General features: G+C 38.2%; 1 protein-coding gene across 7 annotated transcripts in view; it reads right to left on the reverse strand.

The window, feature by feature from the left end:
* The window catches only part of LOC127435770 (beta-2-syntrophin-like), a 47,611-nt gene extending 31,467 nt beyond the window's left edge, over positions 1-16,144 (reverse strand). For 4 of the 7 annotated variants that reach the window (XM_051689454.1, XM_051689453.1, XM_051689452.1 and 1 more), the window contains exon 1: positions 15,399-16,144. In XM_051689454.1, the coding sequence (XP_051545414.1) occupies positions 15,399-15,927 (529 nt within the window). In that variant the 5' untranslated portion in view covers positions 15,928-16,144. The remainder of the gene's footprint in view (positions 1-15,398) is intronic. The other 3 variants (XM_051689456.1, XM_051689455.1, XM_051689459.1) reach the window with 2 other exon arrangements.
* Positions 16,145-19,450: the final 3,306 nt, after the last annotated feature.

Raw genomic sequence — 19,450 nt, forward strand, 5'->3', positions numbered from 1 at the left:
GGATGTTTTCTGATTTCTCAGATTAAGCAATGAGTTTTTTTTAAACGCTTTGTCAGGAAAGATGTTCAACTTGGAAATGTGTGTCTCGAGATCTTTGCATTCAGTTCCAGTCTGTTGTGTTCAGTCTGTTTGAACAGCTCCTGGCCAGGGCTCATAGTCTAAGCCAATTCACCACAGAGTTCAACAGAATACCACTACTATCTGGGAATATTGCTACCCTACATACAACTGTAATGAATAAAAAACAATGTGCTATTTCACTGTTATTATGAAGCTCGAGTCTGGAGTAATATACTATGGCGTGAGTGTAAGTGTAACACCATGTGACCTGTCAATTGAAGCATCCCCACTCTTTAACTTTTGACTTAACAAACCGACTAAAAAGTTATTTATTTTATGCACATTAGTTGAAAATGAAATGCTCTTTTTTAACAGCCGGGAATGTTCTTTGCAATAATATAACGGTGCTGTATGGTTTAAGTATTTATTGCACCCTCTTGTGGACCAAGGAAACAACGTGAGTTTAAGAATCAGCCGACTTCAAAATTTGAATTTAGTTTCTCTGCTCAATTGACAGCCCTAGTTCTCTGTACCGTATTTACACTAGAGGTCGACCGATAGTTGGTTTTGCCGATACCGATAACTAAGGTGGGAAAACAGGCAATCGGCGATAGCCGATTAATCGGCCAATAGTTTTTAAAATTTAGAATATGAATGAAAACGTTTCACTCAATGTAAAATAAGTAGCACTTTCAGTGGTGGTACTTTAATACATTTCTCTCACACTGGTGTATTCTTCAAAGCCTTTTCCATCTGAAATTAATGAAAATATTACAGGTCATAAAACACTGCCTTACAAAGTCAAATAGCGAATCTATGCTTCATCACCACTGACAACATTTATTTATTTATTATCAGTGTTTGCCCTATATGCATTTTGCTATGGTGCAGCGCCGCTATTAAATTTCACAAGGTTAATTTAATATTCTTGAGGCAACGTAACGCTTGCCAGCCCCAGTCAGCTGTGTGCTTTCTACACTACCAAAGAGACCTCACAACATATACACATACATGCACGTACTCAGTGAGTGACGTCACCGCATAACACACGTCAAACTCACTTCATGTTGCCCACGGGCTACATTCTGAAACGTAGGATGGCAGGGGATTGGAACATCTCACGACCAATCAGTTAGCGCTTTCCTCGTGAATATTAATGAGCCTTCCCCTGTCATCTTAACCATATGTTTTCTACCAGGTGTGGTAGTAAGTGTCTTTGCTTGCTGAGCTACCCAGGCCCTGCATTTTGCTCACTTTAAAAGCAGAATGAAACCACGCTACACGGACCATTTATTAACACAACTCAATAGATAGAGCACCACGAGCGCAGAGCAGGTGCGGTAATTCGCGGACTGGTTTCAACAGCACAGACTATTATAAATGCACTTGTGAAACAGTGAGATGCGCAGCGGGGATTGCAAAATCTGTTTGAATGCATTACAGAATTTTCTGTTGCTAAACTCTTATGTCTCAGTGATGAAACTAGTTTAAAACAAACAGCCCCCACATTCTAAACAGCACTGACAGAGAAAACAGGAGAAAACGTAAATTAGAAGGCTTTTCAATCCTCACATCACAATGCTCACAAACATTTACCATGGATTTACTGTAGTAACACTAACTGTATTAACTATGATAGGTCTGGCAGAAAAAGTTTCTAAATGTATTTAGGCTACTGTTTTTCATTACAAAAATGCCATAGTTCTTTATACAGAAACCATAGTAACTAACCACTGTAGTGAGGTTGGTTTTACCTATGGTTACCATGGTCATATTACAAATATCATTGTTAAAACTTTGGATATTATGGAGGAAATATGGTATATTTTCATAATTATTATGGACCAAGCTATCAGTTTTCCATCTGTATAAAATGTGTTCTCTCGTAATGCTCTCTGATTTTAGGAAAATGAAAGTGGTTTTGTTTGCCTTCAGAAATTCCAAGAGATGACTGTAGTTTAATCACTAAGAGCCTGATTAAAGGAATCTATAAACGAGAACTTAATCACACTGTCAGAATATTTCAATTTAGCCCTTTAAAAATATCATAATTTTCATCTGCATCCCAACCTCAAAATCTAAAGTATTAAGGGTATGGTAAGGAGTAATGGTGTTTTTACAAGGGGGATGCTTTTTGGTATTTCTTGCAAACAAGGGGGATGCCATCCCCTCGCATCCCCCCTCAACTTGAGCCCTGAGAATAGGGATGCACTGATATGAAATTTAAGCCGATTAAAAAAAAAACATTTTGCAACTTAGCTTTTTTTTGTCATCAGATCATTGTTTTGCTTAGGAATTATGCTTTAAAAACAATTTACTTAAAAAAAAAAAAATAAATAAAAAAAAATAGAGGAACAAACGCTATTTTTTTTTAAAGAGCCACAATGAAAAATAAATACAATATGACGACAAACATGACGATTAATCTGGGGAAAATAATTTTTTCACTTCGAAAACATTTTTGGACTTCTGTTGTACACTTCTAAACATTAGAACTCAAATTTCACTAGAGCTGGGATTTTCCACAGACCTCCCGATTCGATATTACAATGATATTTAGTCACCGATTGGATATATATTTTAATTCTACAAGTCTTTCGATTTTTTATTATATATAGCTGTGTTAACCAACAAAAGAAATGTTTATTGAACAACAGTTGTGTCTGACATGACAATTTTTGGTAACACTTTACAATAAGGTTCCATTTGTTAACATTAGTAAATGCATTAGGTATCATGAACAAACAATTAACAATATTAAATTACGTCAATAAGTTTTTGTTACATCATTCATTAATCTTTGTTAATGCTAGTTAATAAAAATAGTTGTTCATTGTTAGTTAACGTTAGTTCATAGTGCATTACCTAATGTTAACTAATACAATTTTTGATTTTAAAGATGTATTAGTATATGTTGACATTAACATGAACTAAGATTAATAAATGCTTACGTATTGCTCATTGTTAGTTCATGATAACTAATTTAATTTAATTAATTTTAATTAATTAATTTTAATTTTAATGTTAACTAATGTTGTTAACTAATATTAACAAATGAAACTTTATTATAACTTTGTAATACAGTAATTTCAGGTAAAAATAGGGATGTGCAAAACTACCAATAATCATTAACGATTAGTCGATGGTTACAAAATTTAGTTTTTTCTAAAAAAAAAAAAAAGACTACGTATCTTATGCCATTTTGTTTGTCAAGTAAATATCTTGTTTTAATAATGTTTCGATTTTTTTTTTACTGGAAAACAAGACACAATACTCATTAAGAAAATTAGAGTAAGGGTTAGATTAGGCTTAAAATAAATTTAGGGTTAGGTTTAATTTTTTTTGCATTGGCTGCATTATGTCCATGTGACCCAATTGGACACGTTTCAAATAGATATATGGAAGCTAAGCTCCCTTTAACAGGGTAAATAATGGATATTCAACAAACAAATAACAATAACAATTAACATAATTAAAATAACAATAACGTCTTATCGCACAAAACTATCAAAGTAAGAAAAGTAAGAAACAAGAAAAACTTCAATATAGAATGTTACAAAATCGCTTATGCGCATTCCGGACGCAGAATGATGCGCTTCAATGTAACCAGAGCCCTTGGAGTCACAGGCGATTCTCGCTCCACATTCAAAGCACATAGCTGTTACATTATAAATATTGCAGGACTGCAACATGTAGTTCATGGCATCCAAAAGTTTGATGAGCCTCTTGTACTGCTAAACTATTTTTTAAGGCAGTGTTAGAATCTGCAGAACGACTCCTGAAAACTACTCTACACACCACCTCACACATAAACCTGTGGATTATGCTTAATAACAGTAACATTATTCAAAGCAGAGGATTTCACGTCTGACAGTGAACAAGCAACGCTTTGATGGCTGTAGCAGCAGAGCATTAAAGGACTAAACTTTAAGAATTAGAGAGATGTAACTTCTCTGAGAGAATACCTGTTTGTGTGGAAGAAATATAGCTTACAATATCAATCTATCATAAGATTAGCATATTAAGCCAAAAGTGTAATTTTTTTTATTACATAAATAAAAAAGACAATTTTAAAATAGTCTGTCTCAGGAATAGCGATTTATAACAAAATATTTCTTTTTTCCCACCCCTATATTTTACATATTATGATAGAAAAGTACTAATTAATATTATGCATATTTAACATGCTTTACTTTTTTGGATTTCATTTATTTTGGTAGGTGTTTCTTTATATTACACACAGAAAAAATTCTTAAAAACTTGGTAACACTTACAATAAGGTTGCATATTTAAACATTAGCTAATGCCTTAGTTAACATTAGTTAATACATTAGTTAACATGAACTAACAATGAACACGTACAGTATTTACAGCATTTTTTAATCTTTGTATATACATTTCTTAACATTAAAGGATTAGTTCACCCAAATGATAATTCTCTCATGATTTACTCATCCCAGATGTGTATGTCTTTACTTCTTCAGCAGAACTGAAATTAAGATTTTTATAAGCACATTTCAGCTCTGTATGTCCATACAATAAAAGCGATTGGGTGACATGATGCTGCTGGCTGTTTGACGGTCCAAACGTCATATTTAGGCAGCATAAAAGTAATCCACACGACTCCAGTCGATCAATGAATGTCTTCTGAAGCGAACCGACAGGTTTGTGTAAAAAAATAAATCAATAATTAAAACATTATTAGCCTTTTAAAAAACGCTTCCTGCTACCAGTCGACCGATCATGGAGCTGTCATGTGACGCAAGCGCAATGGCGTGTTCACACGAGAAGCTGGAAGTACGCGCTTTGTTTACAACAGAGGAATGGACGTCACGCGGGAGTTAGGTAATTTCAAACAGCAATACAGCGGAGGGCGGAAGTAACGATTTAAAGTTAAAAAAAATTAATTATCGATTTGTTTCTTACACAAACCTATCGATTTGCTTCAGAAGACATTCATTGATCAATTGGAGTTGTGTAGATTACTTTTATGCTGCCTAAATATGCATTTTGGACCATCAAACAGCCAGCAGACTGATGGCACCCATTCACTTTCATTGTCTGGACAAACAGAGCTAAAATGTGCTTATAAAAATCTTAATTTCAGTTCTGCTGAAGGAGGAAAGACATACGCATCTAGGATGGCTTTAAGGTGAGTAAATCATGAGAGAATTATCAATTTTGGGTCAACTAATCCTTTAAAAAGGTGTACAAGTAAACATTACTTAATGCATTAGCTAATGACAAGTAACAATGAACAACACTCTTTTACAGCATTTACTAATCTTGGTTTATTTTTATTTATAGATATACATTTAATGTGACCTGACAAGGAACAGCGCTTCTTTAAAATGTTTATTAATGTTAATTATACGAAAGTCTATAATAATAAATTTCTTAACATTTAAAAGGTGTTTAAGGTAACATTACTAAATGCATTAGTTAATGTCAACTAACACTTAACCATAAACAATTAATGAACATGCACCTGTGGAACGGTCATTAAGACACTAAAGCTGTTAACATATATATATATATATATATATATTGTATATTACACACACACATACATACACACACATATATATTTATTTTAGGGCTGTCAGTCAACTACAATTTTTTATTTTGTAGTTAATTGCAGATTTAGAAAAAGGTGAAATTTGACACCATATATATTTTATATTCCTGTGAAAATGCAATTATTTCCATAACATAACAACAATGCTTTATTAGCATTTTCCAAACAAAGCCTTCCACAATATAAAGATCGAAATGCGCTGAAATATCACCTATTCAAGTAACATTAAACGTTTCCTAAAGTCTAAGTGGGAGGTTGACATTTTGAAAGAATAAGTCCCCATTGGTTAAGTACTCATTCATATATTTCTATATTCATAATTTTACATTTAAAATTTTCATCTCATAACATTATCCATTTGCAACATTTGTAAATGCATTTATTCCTGCTTTGTGAAAATACATCTAATTGCCACTTCAGATGCAGCTTCTGCCACCTATGCTGTAGCCCTCTTAGGTTTAGTATTTATTGCAATGGGCATTAAATCTCTTTAACTCCTCTCTTAAATCCTCCACAATATTAATCTGCCGGTAGACTGCGACTATCCGCTTTGTTACAGCAATCGTGAAGCTGCGTTCATTATTCGCATTAGTGTAAACACCAGTGTCCAGCGGCGCTTTAAACTCCACGGGAAAAGCGGATTGATAGTTAAGACTTGCCCTGCTTCAGTGGTAATTAAAATGTGCTGAAAATACTTGATTTATATCACAAGTCCCATCTGGGCTTGTTTTGTACATAATAGCGCTAAGAGGTCCTTTCTCCATCATTTTATCACTGACAGGGAAGCACTGTTGTGAGTGTTTGTGGTGTGTGCGTCAGTGTGATTATTCCGGGTGGACACATTACAAAGGTTACGCCCTCCTAACAAGTGTTTATGCTGCGATTAAGAAAAATTAACATGTTAATTAACGCGTTGCTTATTAAATTAACCGCATGTGATTAACGTGTTCATTCTGACAGCTCTAATATATATATATATATATAATAAATGTTAAGCAAGTACACAGCTTAAGTTTGCTGTTCACAATAAAGGGGCTCAAGCGGGGCTTTTCCCTTTGATATATAGTAGCAGCTTGGAAACAGCTGGTTCCATGATTCAGCTGTCGAATTCATGGTAAAGAATAAAATTACCCACAATGCCAAAGTGTGTTACCATGGAAACGGGAGGCTTGCAGAAACTCCCATTCAGCATTGACTGCTCTGATTGGAGGATCGCTTCACGAATCCGGATTTCTGTCAAACGCAGCATTACGAATGGACCCAACGTGGAGAAAACGACACAGTTCCAAATTAAGGACTAAACTTTAAAACATTTTAAGGAAACCTAAACGGAGTTCTCAATTTTCCCATTCTTGTGTATGTTGCTAAGATTTTAATTCTTAAATTACTTTTCTTCTGCACAGTGTAGTGCAGAAAAATGTTCTCAGAACTACACTCGGAATAATGTACAGATTTTGCTCTTATGGAAAGAAATTGGTACTTTTATTCACCAAAGTGGCATTCAACTGATCACAATGTATAGTCAGGACATTAATAATGTGAAAAATTACTATTACAATTTGAAAAAAATTTCAGAACTTCCTAAACTACTTCAAAGAGTTCTCATCAAAACATCCTCCACGTGCAGCAATGACAGCTTTGCAGATCCTTGACATTCTAGCTGTCAGTTTGTCCAGATACTCAGATGACATTTCACCCCACGCTTCCTGTAGCACTTGCCATAGATGTGGCTGTCTTGTCGGGCACTTCTCATGCACCTTACAGTCTAGCTGATCCCACAAAAGCTCAATGGGGTTAAGATCCATAACACTCTTTTCCAATTATCTGTTGTCCAATGTCTGTGTTTCTTTGCCCACTCTAACCTTTTCTTTTTGTTTTTCTGTTTCAAAAGTGGCTTTTTCTTTGCAATTCTTCCCATAAGGCCTGCACCCCTGAGTCTTCTCTTTACTGTTGTACATGAAACTGGTGTTGAGCGGGTAGAATTCAATGAAGCTGTCAGCTGAGGACATGTGAGGCGTCTATTTCTCAAACTAGAGACTCTGATGTACTTATCCTCTTGTTTAGTTGTACATCTGGCCTTCCACATCTCTTTCTGTCCTTGTTAGAACCAGTTGTCCTTTGTCTTTGAAGACTGTAGTGTACACCTCTGTATGAAATCTTTCAAGCATTGTGTAGCCTTCATTCCTCAAAACAATGATTAACTGACGAGTTTCTAGAGAAAGCCGTTTCTTTTTCCATTTTTGACCTAATATTGACCTCAAGACATGCCAGTCTATTGCATACTGTGGCAACTCAAAAACAAACACAAAGACAATGTTCAGCTTCATTTAATGAACCAAATAGCTTTCAACTGTGTTTGATATAATGACAAGTGATTTTCTAGTACTAAATTAGCAATTTATCATGATTACTCAAGGATACGGTGTTGGAGTGATGGCTGCTGGAAATGATCAAAAATGACTTTTTTCAAACAGTGATGGTCCTGTTTTTTTTACATCAGTAATGTCCTGACTATGCTTTGTGATCAGTTGAATGCCACTTTGGTGAATTAAAGTAACAATTTCCTTCCAAAACAGCAGAATCTGTACATTGTTCCAAACTTTCAGCCACCAGTGTATATATAGCTGTCTTTCCACCATCGGGCCGAACTGTACCGTTCTGTGCCAATATGGGCCAGCTGACGTAGTTAAGGTTTCTTTTCCCACTGTGGTACGTAACAGATCCGTCTACTGGTGACGGCGTGAGAGGTAAACATTGGAGTGAGTGCAGCACACTATGGCGGATGACCACATATTCCAGTTTTTAGGATTGCTTTATTCCCTGGTTTTACTCTGCTGACAAACAGCACATGGACCATGTTGCAAAAAGGAAAGTAAAGAGAAAAAGACGAGAGGTTTACCATCATTTTCTGAGGGCTTGTGTTTGCAGAAAAACAGTAAATCATTACTTACTCTCAAGCCTGTATGAATTTCTCTCTTCTGAGGAACACAAAATTAGATTTTTGACAGAATGTTAGTTCACAGTCACTATTCACTGTCACTGCATCTTTTCTTTACTCTCCCATAAAATAAAAGTGGATTGAGACTGAAACTCACATTCTCCCTAACATCTTTTGAGTTCCACGGAAGATAGAAAGTCAGACGGGTTTGGAACAACATGAAGGCGAGTAATAATGACAGAATTTTTGTTACACTTTACAATAAGGTTCATTAACATTAGATAATGCATTAGATATCATGAACTAACAATGAACAATATTTTACAGCATTTATCAATCTTAGTTAATGTTAGTTACTAAAAAATACAACTGTTCATTGTTAGTTCACAATGCATGAACTAATGTTAACATACAACTTTTTATTTTAATGTATGAAAATGTATTCATATACTGTATGTTGGAATTAACATTAACCAAGATTAATAAATTATATAAAAATGTTTATTGTTAGTTCATGTTAACTGATGTAGTTAACTATCGTTAACAAATTGAATCTTTTTGTAAAGTGTTACCAAATTTTCATTTTTGTTTAAATCATCTCTTTGAGAGTCAGTTCTAATCACGGCTGTTTAATATTGACAAAATGCATTAAAAAAAGTTAACAGATAAAATTCTGAGAGAACCTTGCTCCTAAATCAGTTATGTTGTATATTCAAAACAGATATGCCTATTAAAGATAGACTAGATAGATACATTTCCTGAAGAAAATGTGAGTGGTGCTTGCCGTGGTCAAATTCATCACCACAATGTCCCACCAACTGCCCCAAGTTGCTTCTGGTGCAGAGATATGTGTTTTGTTACTTGGTTGCTAGGGTAACCCCCATCTGGTTGCTAGGCAGATACCAGGGTGATACTTAACAAGGCTCCTTGCTATCCTAAGTGAAAAAGTCAAACCGTAAGTCTCTACGATGTTCTGGTGCAGAGATATGCGTTTTGTTACTTGGTTGCTAGGGTAACCCCATCTGGTTGCTAGGCGGTTACCAGGGTGATACTCAAAAGGCTCCTTGCCAGCCCGAGTCAAATGAGCCAACCCGGAAGTTTCTACGATGTTCTGGTGCAGAGATATGTGTTTTGATACTTGGTTGCTAGGGTAAGCCCATGTGGTTGCTAGGCAGTTGCCAGGGTGATACTAAGAATGCTGCTTGCTGTCCTGAGTCATACAAGCCAACAATGAAGTCTCTGTGACATTCTGATCCTGAGATACCCATCCAAGCGATTTTGAATGGAAGTCAATGGGGTTTGGTTGCTAGGGTGCTCTAAATGGTTGCTAGGGCATGGATAAGTAGTTTCCATTATGATACTTGAAGACTGATTGCTCACCCAAGTGAAACAAGCCAAATCTCATGTCAGTAGTACATTCTGATCCAAAGATATCCCTCTCAGCCATTTTTAATGGAAGTCAACAGGGCTGGTTGCTAGGGTGCTCTTAAATGGTTGATAGGGCATGGCTAGCCAGTGACCAGAGTGATTCTTATTGGCTGCTTACTTTCCTGACTCAAGAGCCAATCCCCAAGTGTCTACAACATTCTGTTCTAAAGATATCCTTCGGAGTCATTTTGAATGGAAGTCTATGGGGGCGGTTGCTAGGGTGCCGAAAATGGTTGCTAGTGCATGGCTACACCATTTCCAAGATGATACTTAAAGACTGATTGATAGTCTGAGCGAAATGAGCCTGTCCCCATGTCTCTACAATATTCTGATTGGAAGATATGATCCCACAAAATTGTCATAGTAGGAAAAAAATTGTTTTCATGGGCGTGGTACAACACCATTCGCATGTCCAATTAACAGGTTTATACCCGTTTATACACTACCGTTCAAAAGTTTGGGGTCACTTGACTGAAATGTTTCTCATGATCTTAAAAATCTTTTGATCTGAAGGCATATGCTTAAATGTTTGAAATTAGTTTTGTAGACAAAAATATAATTGTGCCACCATATTAATTTATTTCATTACAAAACTAATATTTTTAAAATGTAAAAAAAAAAAAAGTTTTTGAAATGGATGACTTGGACCGAATAATTAAGAAAAGCAGCCACTAAGTGCCCAGCATATAGATGGGAACTCCTTCAATACTGTTTAAAAAGCATCCCAGGGTGATACCTCAAGAAGTTGGTTGAGAAAATGTCAAGAGTACATTTCTGCAAAATCTAGGGAATGTGTTTGAAGATGCTAAAATATAACACAGTTTTGATTTATTTTGGATATTTTTAGTCACTACATAATTCCCATATTTCCATTTTCTGTTCTTCCATAGTTTTGATGACTTTACTATTATTCTAAAATGTGAAAAAAATAAAAACAATTAAGAATGCGTAAGTGACCCTAAACTTTTGAACGGTAGTTTATATGTAAAATCTAAAGTTCAGTAGATATGCGCACTACTCGCACGCACAAGCTGCTGAACACTGCACCACGAGTGAAGGTGAGAGGGAGAGAAGGAATTTCCCTCATTTTGAAAGTGAAACGTGGGAATTATTAAAATTGTGCTCAATCCCGCGCTATTTAGCCAACATTCGTTATTGAGATTTTAATCGGGCTACTTGTCCGGCCAGGCAAGTAAAATTCTCGTTAACTTGCCCGTTCAAAATTTCCACTTGTCCCAGACAAGCGTTAATGTCGAGCCCTGTAAATATATATATATATATATATATATATATATATATATATAATGTGAGAGCCAACTTTTGACACTTAAGACAATTGAGGGACTATTACACAAGGTGAAAACATTCTTTGACACTCAAGAAGGCAATAAACTACTATATGCATACTATGCTTTATGTAAATATTTGTTTATGAAGATTCTGAAGGGCAGTACTAAATAAAAAAAATGTATCTCTTATATTTGTATAAATTATGAAAGGGGTGTGAACATTAATGAACATATACTGTTTATTAAACCTCAGATTAATGGGTTATCAGCTGTCTTCCTTTTCTTCACTTTCAATCTTGTTTCTGAACAACAGAGCAATTATATTATTTGGCAACTAAAAACAGCCATTTGGCTCCTTAAAGGTGCAGTATGTAAGATTCCGAAACCCTTGTTATTAATGACACCTGTGGCCGTTAAGTGAACTGCAGCCAGCTACCTGTTGCTTGTGCTCCTGCACACACTCCATAGGGACGTGAGCGAGCGATCATCAGCCAAAACAATGATGTAACGTACAAAGAGACTGAACGTGATCCACCGGCATCATGCTGACAAATGAGGTAGCATAATTAAAATTACACAGTTATGATTGTTTTACTACAAACTTTGAGACTAAACTAAAACTACTTATCAGCTAACATAGCGTACTGATACACACATACAGCTACATACTACCGAACTAAACCAGACATTTTACTGTTCCACTGTTATGTTGCACTATTGTATGTTTTGTATGTCATATTTTGTACTACGATCAAGAAACCAGTGTATTTGCTTAAATTTATCCTGTATACCTGACTTTTATTATAAAGAGAAGATCGGTGAAATTATTTGAAAGTTAATTCGTCAGCGTTAGTAGGCAAGATCAAGTTAGCTAAAATGACACAGATCAATCCTTATGGCACTATATTTCACATTCTTTGCAGTTATGTAAGCTTTCCAATAAGAAGAATGCCAATTCAGGGTTGGTTTTGATCGACAAAACTGAACGAAGTTCCCTCCAGGAATCAAATGTCCTGCCAATGTTCACTCTAGTTTTCGCTCGACCACGATCATGTCCCCGCTTAGCCCGGCGGGATTCATTTTTTTTTTTTTTGGCTTACTCTGAGTTTGTGTTGGAGTTGGTGTTGTGCTGGGAGCCGGACATTTGCTGGATTCCATCTCTAAGATAACGTTACCTAGTGTTGCAGTTTGTTGTTGTTGTTGAATAGCGGAAGAGAAACACTGAGGCAAGGCTCTCAGGAGCGCGCATAAACGTCACATCCTTTGGATTAACTGACCCACTCCCTTCATGAAAATCAGTCTACAGGCTTTAATAGGGAACCTAGGAAGTCCGGGAAGGGCTCATTTTTTACGTTTTTTTAAGGTAACATACTGCACCTTTAATGTTTCAGTTAAGGAGCCAATGGCTCCTAAATCATTTTTTTTAGTCTGGAGCCCTGTATATATGAAGAATTTCAGTAAGGATTTACACCCCGTCATAGCAGTGGCGGATTTAGGCATGGGCGACATGGGCAGCATCTAGCAGGGGGGCAGAATGAGGCGCCCACACAGACAAGTGTACGCCCTGAACTCCAACAGCCATCTCATTCAATCGTTCTTTTGAACTGGTTCTTTTCAGGGAATGAGTTGAACAGATTCACCACATCAGACTGAATCGTTTGAAACAGTTCACGTAGAGTCAACACTGATCCATAAGTTACTCTATCTTAATCTGTCTCTCGGATGTGCCTGACACTCCGAATCAAATTTAGCAGATAACCGGGAGTAATATGAACCTAGAACTGGTGATATCTGCTTTTGCCAACTCTTCTTTGCAATGAACCGTTCCAACTAGTTCACAAATCAGACTGAACACTCCAGTTGCAACAGTTCTCGTGTCACCAGTACAATGAGTCACTCCTAGCCATTCTCGAGTGAACAGTACACTGAACTGAGAATCGCCTCTTTCGGAGGTATCCGACATATTGAGAACTGCTGAGTTGCTGATACTGAGCATGCATGTGCTGTGTGATTAAGGGGGACAAAATGTCTGTTTCTGATGTATTTTTCTGAACAGCAGAAAGTGTAACAAATAAAACATACTGGAAATATGTTTACGACTTGATTGTATTACAGTTTTATCAACGTATGATGATGATCTGGTCGCAACAGTTCTCGAGATAAAAGTACACTGATCCGGGGACAGCAGCTCTCGAGTAAACAGTACACTGAACTGAGAATCGATTATTTCAATTTGAAATACTCAGAACTGATCAGTGAGCAGCTGATGAGCATGCGTGAACCAAGGACTTGAATGAGTGGGGCGAAACTTTCAGTCGAGAGATGAAAATCAATTTGACTATTGAGTATTGGGCATGCAGATTATATCTGAAGTTGTTATGAGCTGGATCATGGTTTCTGTAAAAAGGGTGAGTTGATTAAAACTAGTTTATTTGGGGCCTGGGTAACTCAGCGAGTAAAGACGCTGACTATCACACCGGGAGTCACGAGTTCGAATCCAGGGCATGCTGAGTGACTTCAGCCAGGTCTTCCAAGCAACCAAATTGGCCCGGATGCTAGGGAGGGTAGAGTCACATGGGGTAACCTCCTCGTGGTCGCTATAATGTGGTTCTCGCTCTCGGTGGGGTGCGTGGTGAGTTGTGCGTGGATGCCGCGGAGAATAGTGTGAAGCCTCCACGTGCGCTACGTCTCCACGGTAACGCGCTCAACAAGCCACGTGATAAGATGTGCGAATTGGCTGTCTCAGACGCGGAGGCAACTGAGATTCGTCCTCCGCCACCCGGATTGAGGCGAGTCACTATGCCACCACGAGGACTTAAGAGTGCATTGCGAATTGGGCATTCCAAATTGGGGAGAAAAGGGGAGAGGAAAAAAAAAGACTTGTTTATTCACTTTATGTGCTTTAGACATGTAGAACATTCGCGTTTGTATATCATTGTCAGTATTGGCTGCTTTAGGTGTAAAACTTTAATAGACGAGACTATCCAAGATGTAAGATCACTCAATGAAACACTATTGACAATAAACACATTATTTTAACTTAATTGAATAAAATTTAATAATCAGAAATATGTGCTTACATATGGCTTTACTGGATGAGTTTGAGCGTGTATTCCGTGACGTTGGGGTATTATCATTATGTACAGTGACATTATGCGATGACCTAATATAACTTTTTGTGAGCCCAACCAGAGATTATTTAGCAGAGAGGGGCCACTTCTATTAAAATGAATGGGAGAAATTGGAACGCCCAAACAGCGGCTCTAGCGCCCAACCGATGTAGAAAGGATGTCCCGCCTTACAGGTAAAAGAGCCAATCCCCTTTTAGATACAGACACCGCCTGTCAATTATCTCTGGAAAGTGCATGTGCATTAGCTATACAAGCCGAGAACATTCTGTTTTTTTGTGTAATCTGAGGTAAGGAAGCAAAATGTATTATACCATCATTGTCAGATTTTACTGCGGATTTGAAATATGTTCTTTGATCATAATCTTGACCAGCCGTTTTTGAGATTTCGGTGTTTCCCCATTCAAGTAGATAGGAGCTGCACTGGCATGACTGTAAATAACCTCCCGAGAGCGTTCCAAAGATGGCTGACAGTGGACTGACTTGCTAGAAAGACTTTGGCCCAACTAAAGACATATAGCTTAGACAGCTGCAGAGTGAGTGTGAACTCGTGCCACTCTACCCTGAATGCATTGTAAATTTAACAATTTACAGAGTGAGAGCAAAATGATATACCTCATGATTCATGTAACTGTTAAAATTACTGTAAACCTGAATTTTATACCATCATTATGTGCAATGTATTTTCAAATGTTAATGTAATTCACACCTGAATCTGAGATTAAAATCAGGATTTTGAATGCCAAATGAACTCATGTTTAGTGCATGAAAACCGACTAAACAATACTTTAAAACTTAATCTAATTATTAATTATCATAACTTAATTAATCTAATCTTAATATTATGCTCAACATGCAAACTTTGATCTTTGTGTCATTATCAATTATTTAAAACATTGTTAATCGTTTGCTTTGAATAAGAATCAGAGCTCCGTGCGGGCCCGACTGAATCCTCGCGACTCGAGTGATCGTCTTACCTTCCATCGTCACCTCCTTCCCGGCCTTCTTCAGCGCCTGCACCGCCGCGTCGTGCGTGGCGTCACGGAGGTCGCTGCCGTTGACGGACAGGATCGCGTCGCCGACGCGCAGAGCTCTACTGTGATCGGCTGCTAAACCGGGGAAGATTTTCGAGATGATGATGGGCATGCGGTTCTCCCGTCCGCCTTTAATACTGATCCCAAGCCCGCCGGACTCCTGTTTGACTATCAGAACCCTCCGGACCCCTTCCGGCCCCACCGGGTCACAGTACCCGCTGGAGTCCGAGTCTGAGCCGGTCCCGTTGAGCCGATCTGGGCTCGGATAAAGCTCTCGAATAAGTTCATTTCCATTGGAACGGCCGTTTCTCAAGTGAGAGTTGTGCTTCGGATAGCCCGCGGGCTCGCTCGCTTCGCTCGCCGCCGTGAGTGTGAGGGTGTCCCGGGTGAGTTCAGCGGAGACCCGAACCCAGCGGTCGCTTAGGAGAAGTTCCAGATGACCCTGTTTCTCCGCGAGAGTCCACATGGCCATTATCAAACTTTAACTCATCATAAATTTTAAACTCACTCGACACACCCACTTACACGCACTTTTCCCCAAAGAGGGCGGAGGAACAGAGTTTAGTTATATTAAATCAAAGAAAAATATCCTCATGTTTCTACTGCTGCTGCGTGAATATGTGGGCACGACACGAATAAACAAAAAATATAAAACTTCTTTAGATCGGAGGTGTTCTGAAATATTCGGTTTCTGAGATTTTCGGTTATACTGGGCGGAGTATACATAAATATTCATGAGTTTCCTGTTTCGTGTTAAAACTTCACTGAAAATAATATTAGTGCCTGTGCCTACCTGTTTGTTCAGCATCGAACAAAGTTAAGTTTATACTCTAAATGTTAATCTATGCACAACAATTTATAGATTGTGTCGTATATCCTGTTTCATTTAATGATTACAGCCACTGATTTGCTTAGGGGTCGCAAGTATACCGCTCCAAGTAAATCAATTAACCAACAGCCATTAAGTATTTTTATTATATTTTTCTGTTTTATCTTGTGAAGCTTCACATTTGTATCTGTGAACAACTGTATCTGTGGTGGCATAATAAAGTTTCTGTTGTGAATGATTATCTTGTGTCATTCTTTAATTACGACGGCGTTTTAATGGGGGGCCATTCTACTTTATAACTAGCGATTTAAGTGCTAGTTTGGGAAAAGTTAAGATGATCATAATCGCTCATAAATAAACCTCAGTAAGAATCAACTGCGCCTGGTAAATGCGCTATTTACAAACACGCGCTCTCTGCACTGGTTTAACGCCCTATATTATGGGATCAAAATCCCATAAAGTATTGCGGTCACGGATCCAAAAATTATAAGCGTAAATCAAAATAATAAGCGCAGATCAAAATAATTAGCGCAGATAATTAAAAAAAACAAACAAAACAAAAAAAAAACAAGCATGAATCAAACATAAGTAAACACATTTAAAATATGCTGGAAAAAGAAAAACAGAACAATTAAAGCAAAGTCATCAAAATTGCAAACAAAATCATGTTTTCCTTGGTTATATTTCTGTTTTTTGTGTTCTGACAATTTTGCTCATATTTAAAATTTTTTTTTTTTTTTTTTTTTTTTTTTTTGTACGCTTACGCTGTATTTTTCTTTGCTTTTGTTTCCAAGTTCTGTGCTTGGTTTTCCAAAACTTGTGAGTAGAGTTTCATGTAAATCAGGGGGCATTTTGTGTCCCTACTGGTCCACTAGTTCTTGATCTACAGCTCCTCCTCTAGCCAATCATTGGAAGAGGGAAGGTGACGTCACTCCAATGCGACTCCGACGGCTGCTGCTCAATATTATATTATTTGTGGTTGATAGATACGCTGCTTATTGTGTCGGTTTTGAGTATTTTCTTCCAGCTCTAGGAAACAATGTGTTGTCTGAGTAGGCCATTATCATAGTCCGTTAACACATGTATCGAGTCAGCTGAATTTAGTTAGCAGAGTCTTTAGTTTAGGCATTATTGATCAAAAATCTAAATCAAATCACTTTATTGTCACACAATCATATACACAAGTGCAACAGTAGGTGAAAGTCTTGGGTGCTGTTCCGACCAACATAGCAGTCATGACAGTGATGAGACATACCAATTTACAATAACATCAGATTACAATACAATTTACATATCTAATATACACATATTTACACAACACAATATACAATAATAATATACAGTGTACAGTATACAATACACACAATATAGAATACACAGTATACAATAAAAATAGTATATATAAAATATACAGTACGTTGTATTGTGCTGTATTGACATTCAGGCTGTAAGTTGATAGTCAGTTAATTGCCAGTATTGTTAAGAGAGAATATAATTTATGACAGTCCAGTGAGAGATATAAGATTATAACATTAATAAAGTGCAGTGCTGATGTATATTGATCGTGAGAGATCAAGAGTTCAAAGTCTGATTGCTTGGGGTAAGAAGCTGTCATGGAGTCAGCTGGTGCGGGTCCTGATGCTGCGATACCACCTGCCTGATGGTAGCAGTGAGAGCAGACCATGGCTCGGGTGGCTGGAGTCTCTGATGAACCTCCGAGCTTTTTTCACACACCATCTGGTATATATGTCCTGGAGGGAGGGAAGCTCACCTCCGATGATGTGTCTGGCAGTTCGCACCACCCTTTGCAGGGCTTTGCGGTTGAGGGCGGTGCTGTTGCCGTACCAGACAGTGATGCAGCCAGTCAGGATGCTCTCTACAGTGCTGGTGTAGAACCATGTGAGGATGTGGTGGTTCATTCCAAACTTCCTCAGCTGTCTCAGGAAGAAGAGGCACTGGTGAACCTTCTTCACAATGGCCTCAGTGTGGACGGACCATGTGAGTTCCTCTGTGATGTGGACACTGATGAACTTGAAGTTGCTGACACTCTCCACCGGTGCTCCATTGATGGTGATGGGGCTGTGTTCTCTGTCTTTTCTCCTGAAGTCCACCACAAGCTCCTTGGTTTTACTGACATTGAGGGAATACTTGTGCTCCTGACACCAGCATGTCAGAGTGTGCACCTGCTCTCTGTAGGCTGATTCATCATTGTCAGTGATCAGACCTACCACCGTCATATCATAAGCAAACTTAATGATGGCATTGGAGCTGTGTGTTGCCACACAGTCATGTGTGTACAGGGAATACAGGAGTGGGCTGAGAACACAGCCCTGAAGGGCTCCAGTGTTGAGGGTCAGTGATGAGGAGATGTTGCTGCCCATTCTAACCACCTGGCGTCTGCTTGATAGGAAGTCCAGGATCCAGCTGCACAGCGAGCTGTTTAAGCCCAGAGGCCGGAGTTTCACATCAAGCTTGCATGGCACTATGGTGTTGAATGCTGAGCTGTAGTCTACAAACAGCATTCTCGCATATGTGTTCCTTTTTTCCAGGTGGGAGAGAGCAGTGTGTAGTGTAGATGCAATGGCATCATCAGTGGAGTGGTTGTTGCGGTAAGCAAACTGCAGTGGGTCTAGAGAGAGAGGCAGCACAGAGCAGATGTAATCTCTGATTAGTCTCTCAAAGCATTTGCTGATGATGGGGGTCAGAGCAACAGGACGCCAGTCATTTAAGCAAGTTATTTTTGATTGCTTTGGTACAGGCACAATGGTGGACGTTTTAAAGCATGTGGGGACCACAGACAAGGAGAGAAAAAGGTTGAAAATGTCTGTAAAAACACCAGCCAGTTGGTTCGCGCACGCTCTGTTGACACAGCCCGGAATGCCGTCTGGACCCACGGCTTTACGGATATTCACCTGTCGGAAGGATCAGTTTACATCCGCTACAAAGACGGAGAGTGAACTAACCTCTGTAGCTTTGGCCGCGAGAGCTCTCTCTGTGAGGGTGGTGTTATTTCCCTCGAAAGGAGCATAAAAAGTATTTAGCTCATCCGGGAGAGAGGCAGCAGTGTTCACGGTGGAGTTTTTATTCCCTTTGTAGTCTGTGATGAGATTAATTCCCTGCCATATGCTTCTAGAGTCGGTGGTGTTGAACTGTCCTTCAATCTTGT

This window comes from Myxocyprinus asiaticus, chromosome 46 (genome assembly GCF_019703515.2).
Source record: "Myxocyprinus asiaticus isolate MX2 ecotype Aquarium Trade chromosome 46, UBuf_Myxa_2, whole genome shotgun sequence".
Lineage (NCBI taxonomy): Eukaryota > Metazoa > Chordata > Actinopteri > Cypriniformes > Catostomidae > Myxocyprinus > Myxocyprinus asiaticus.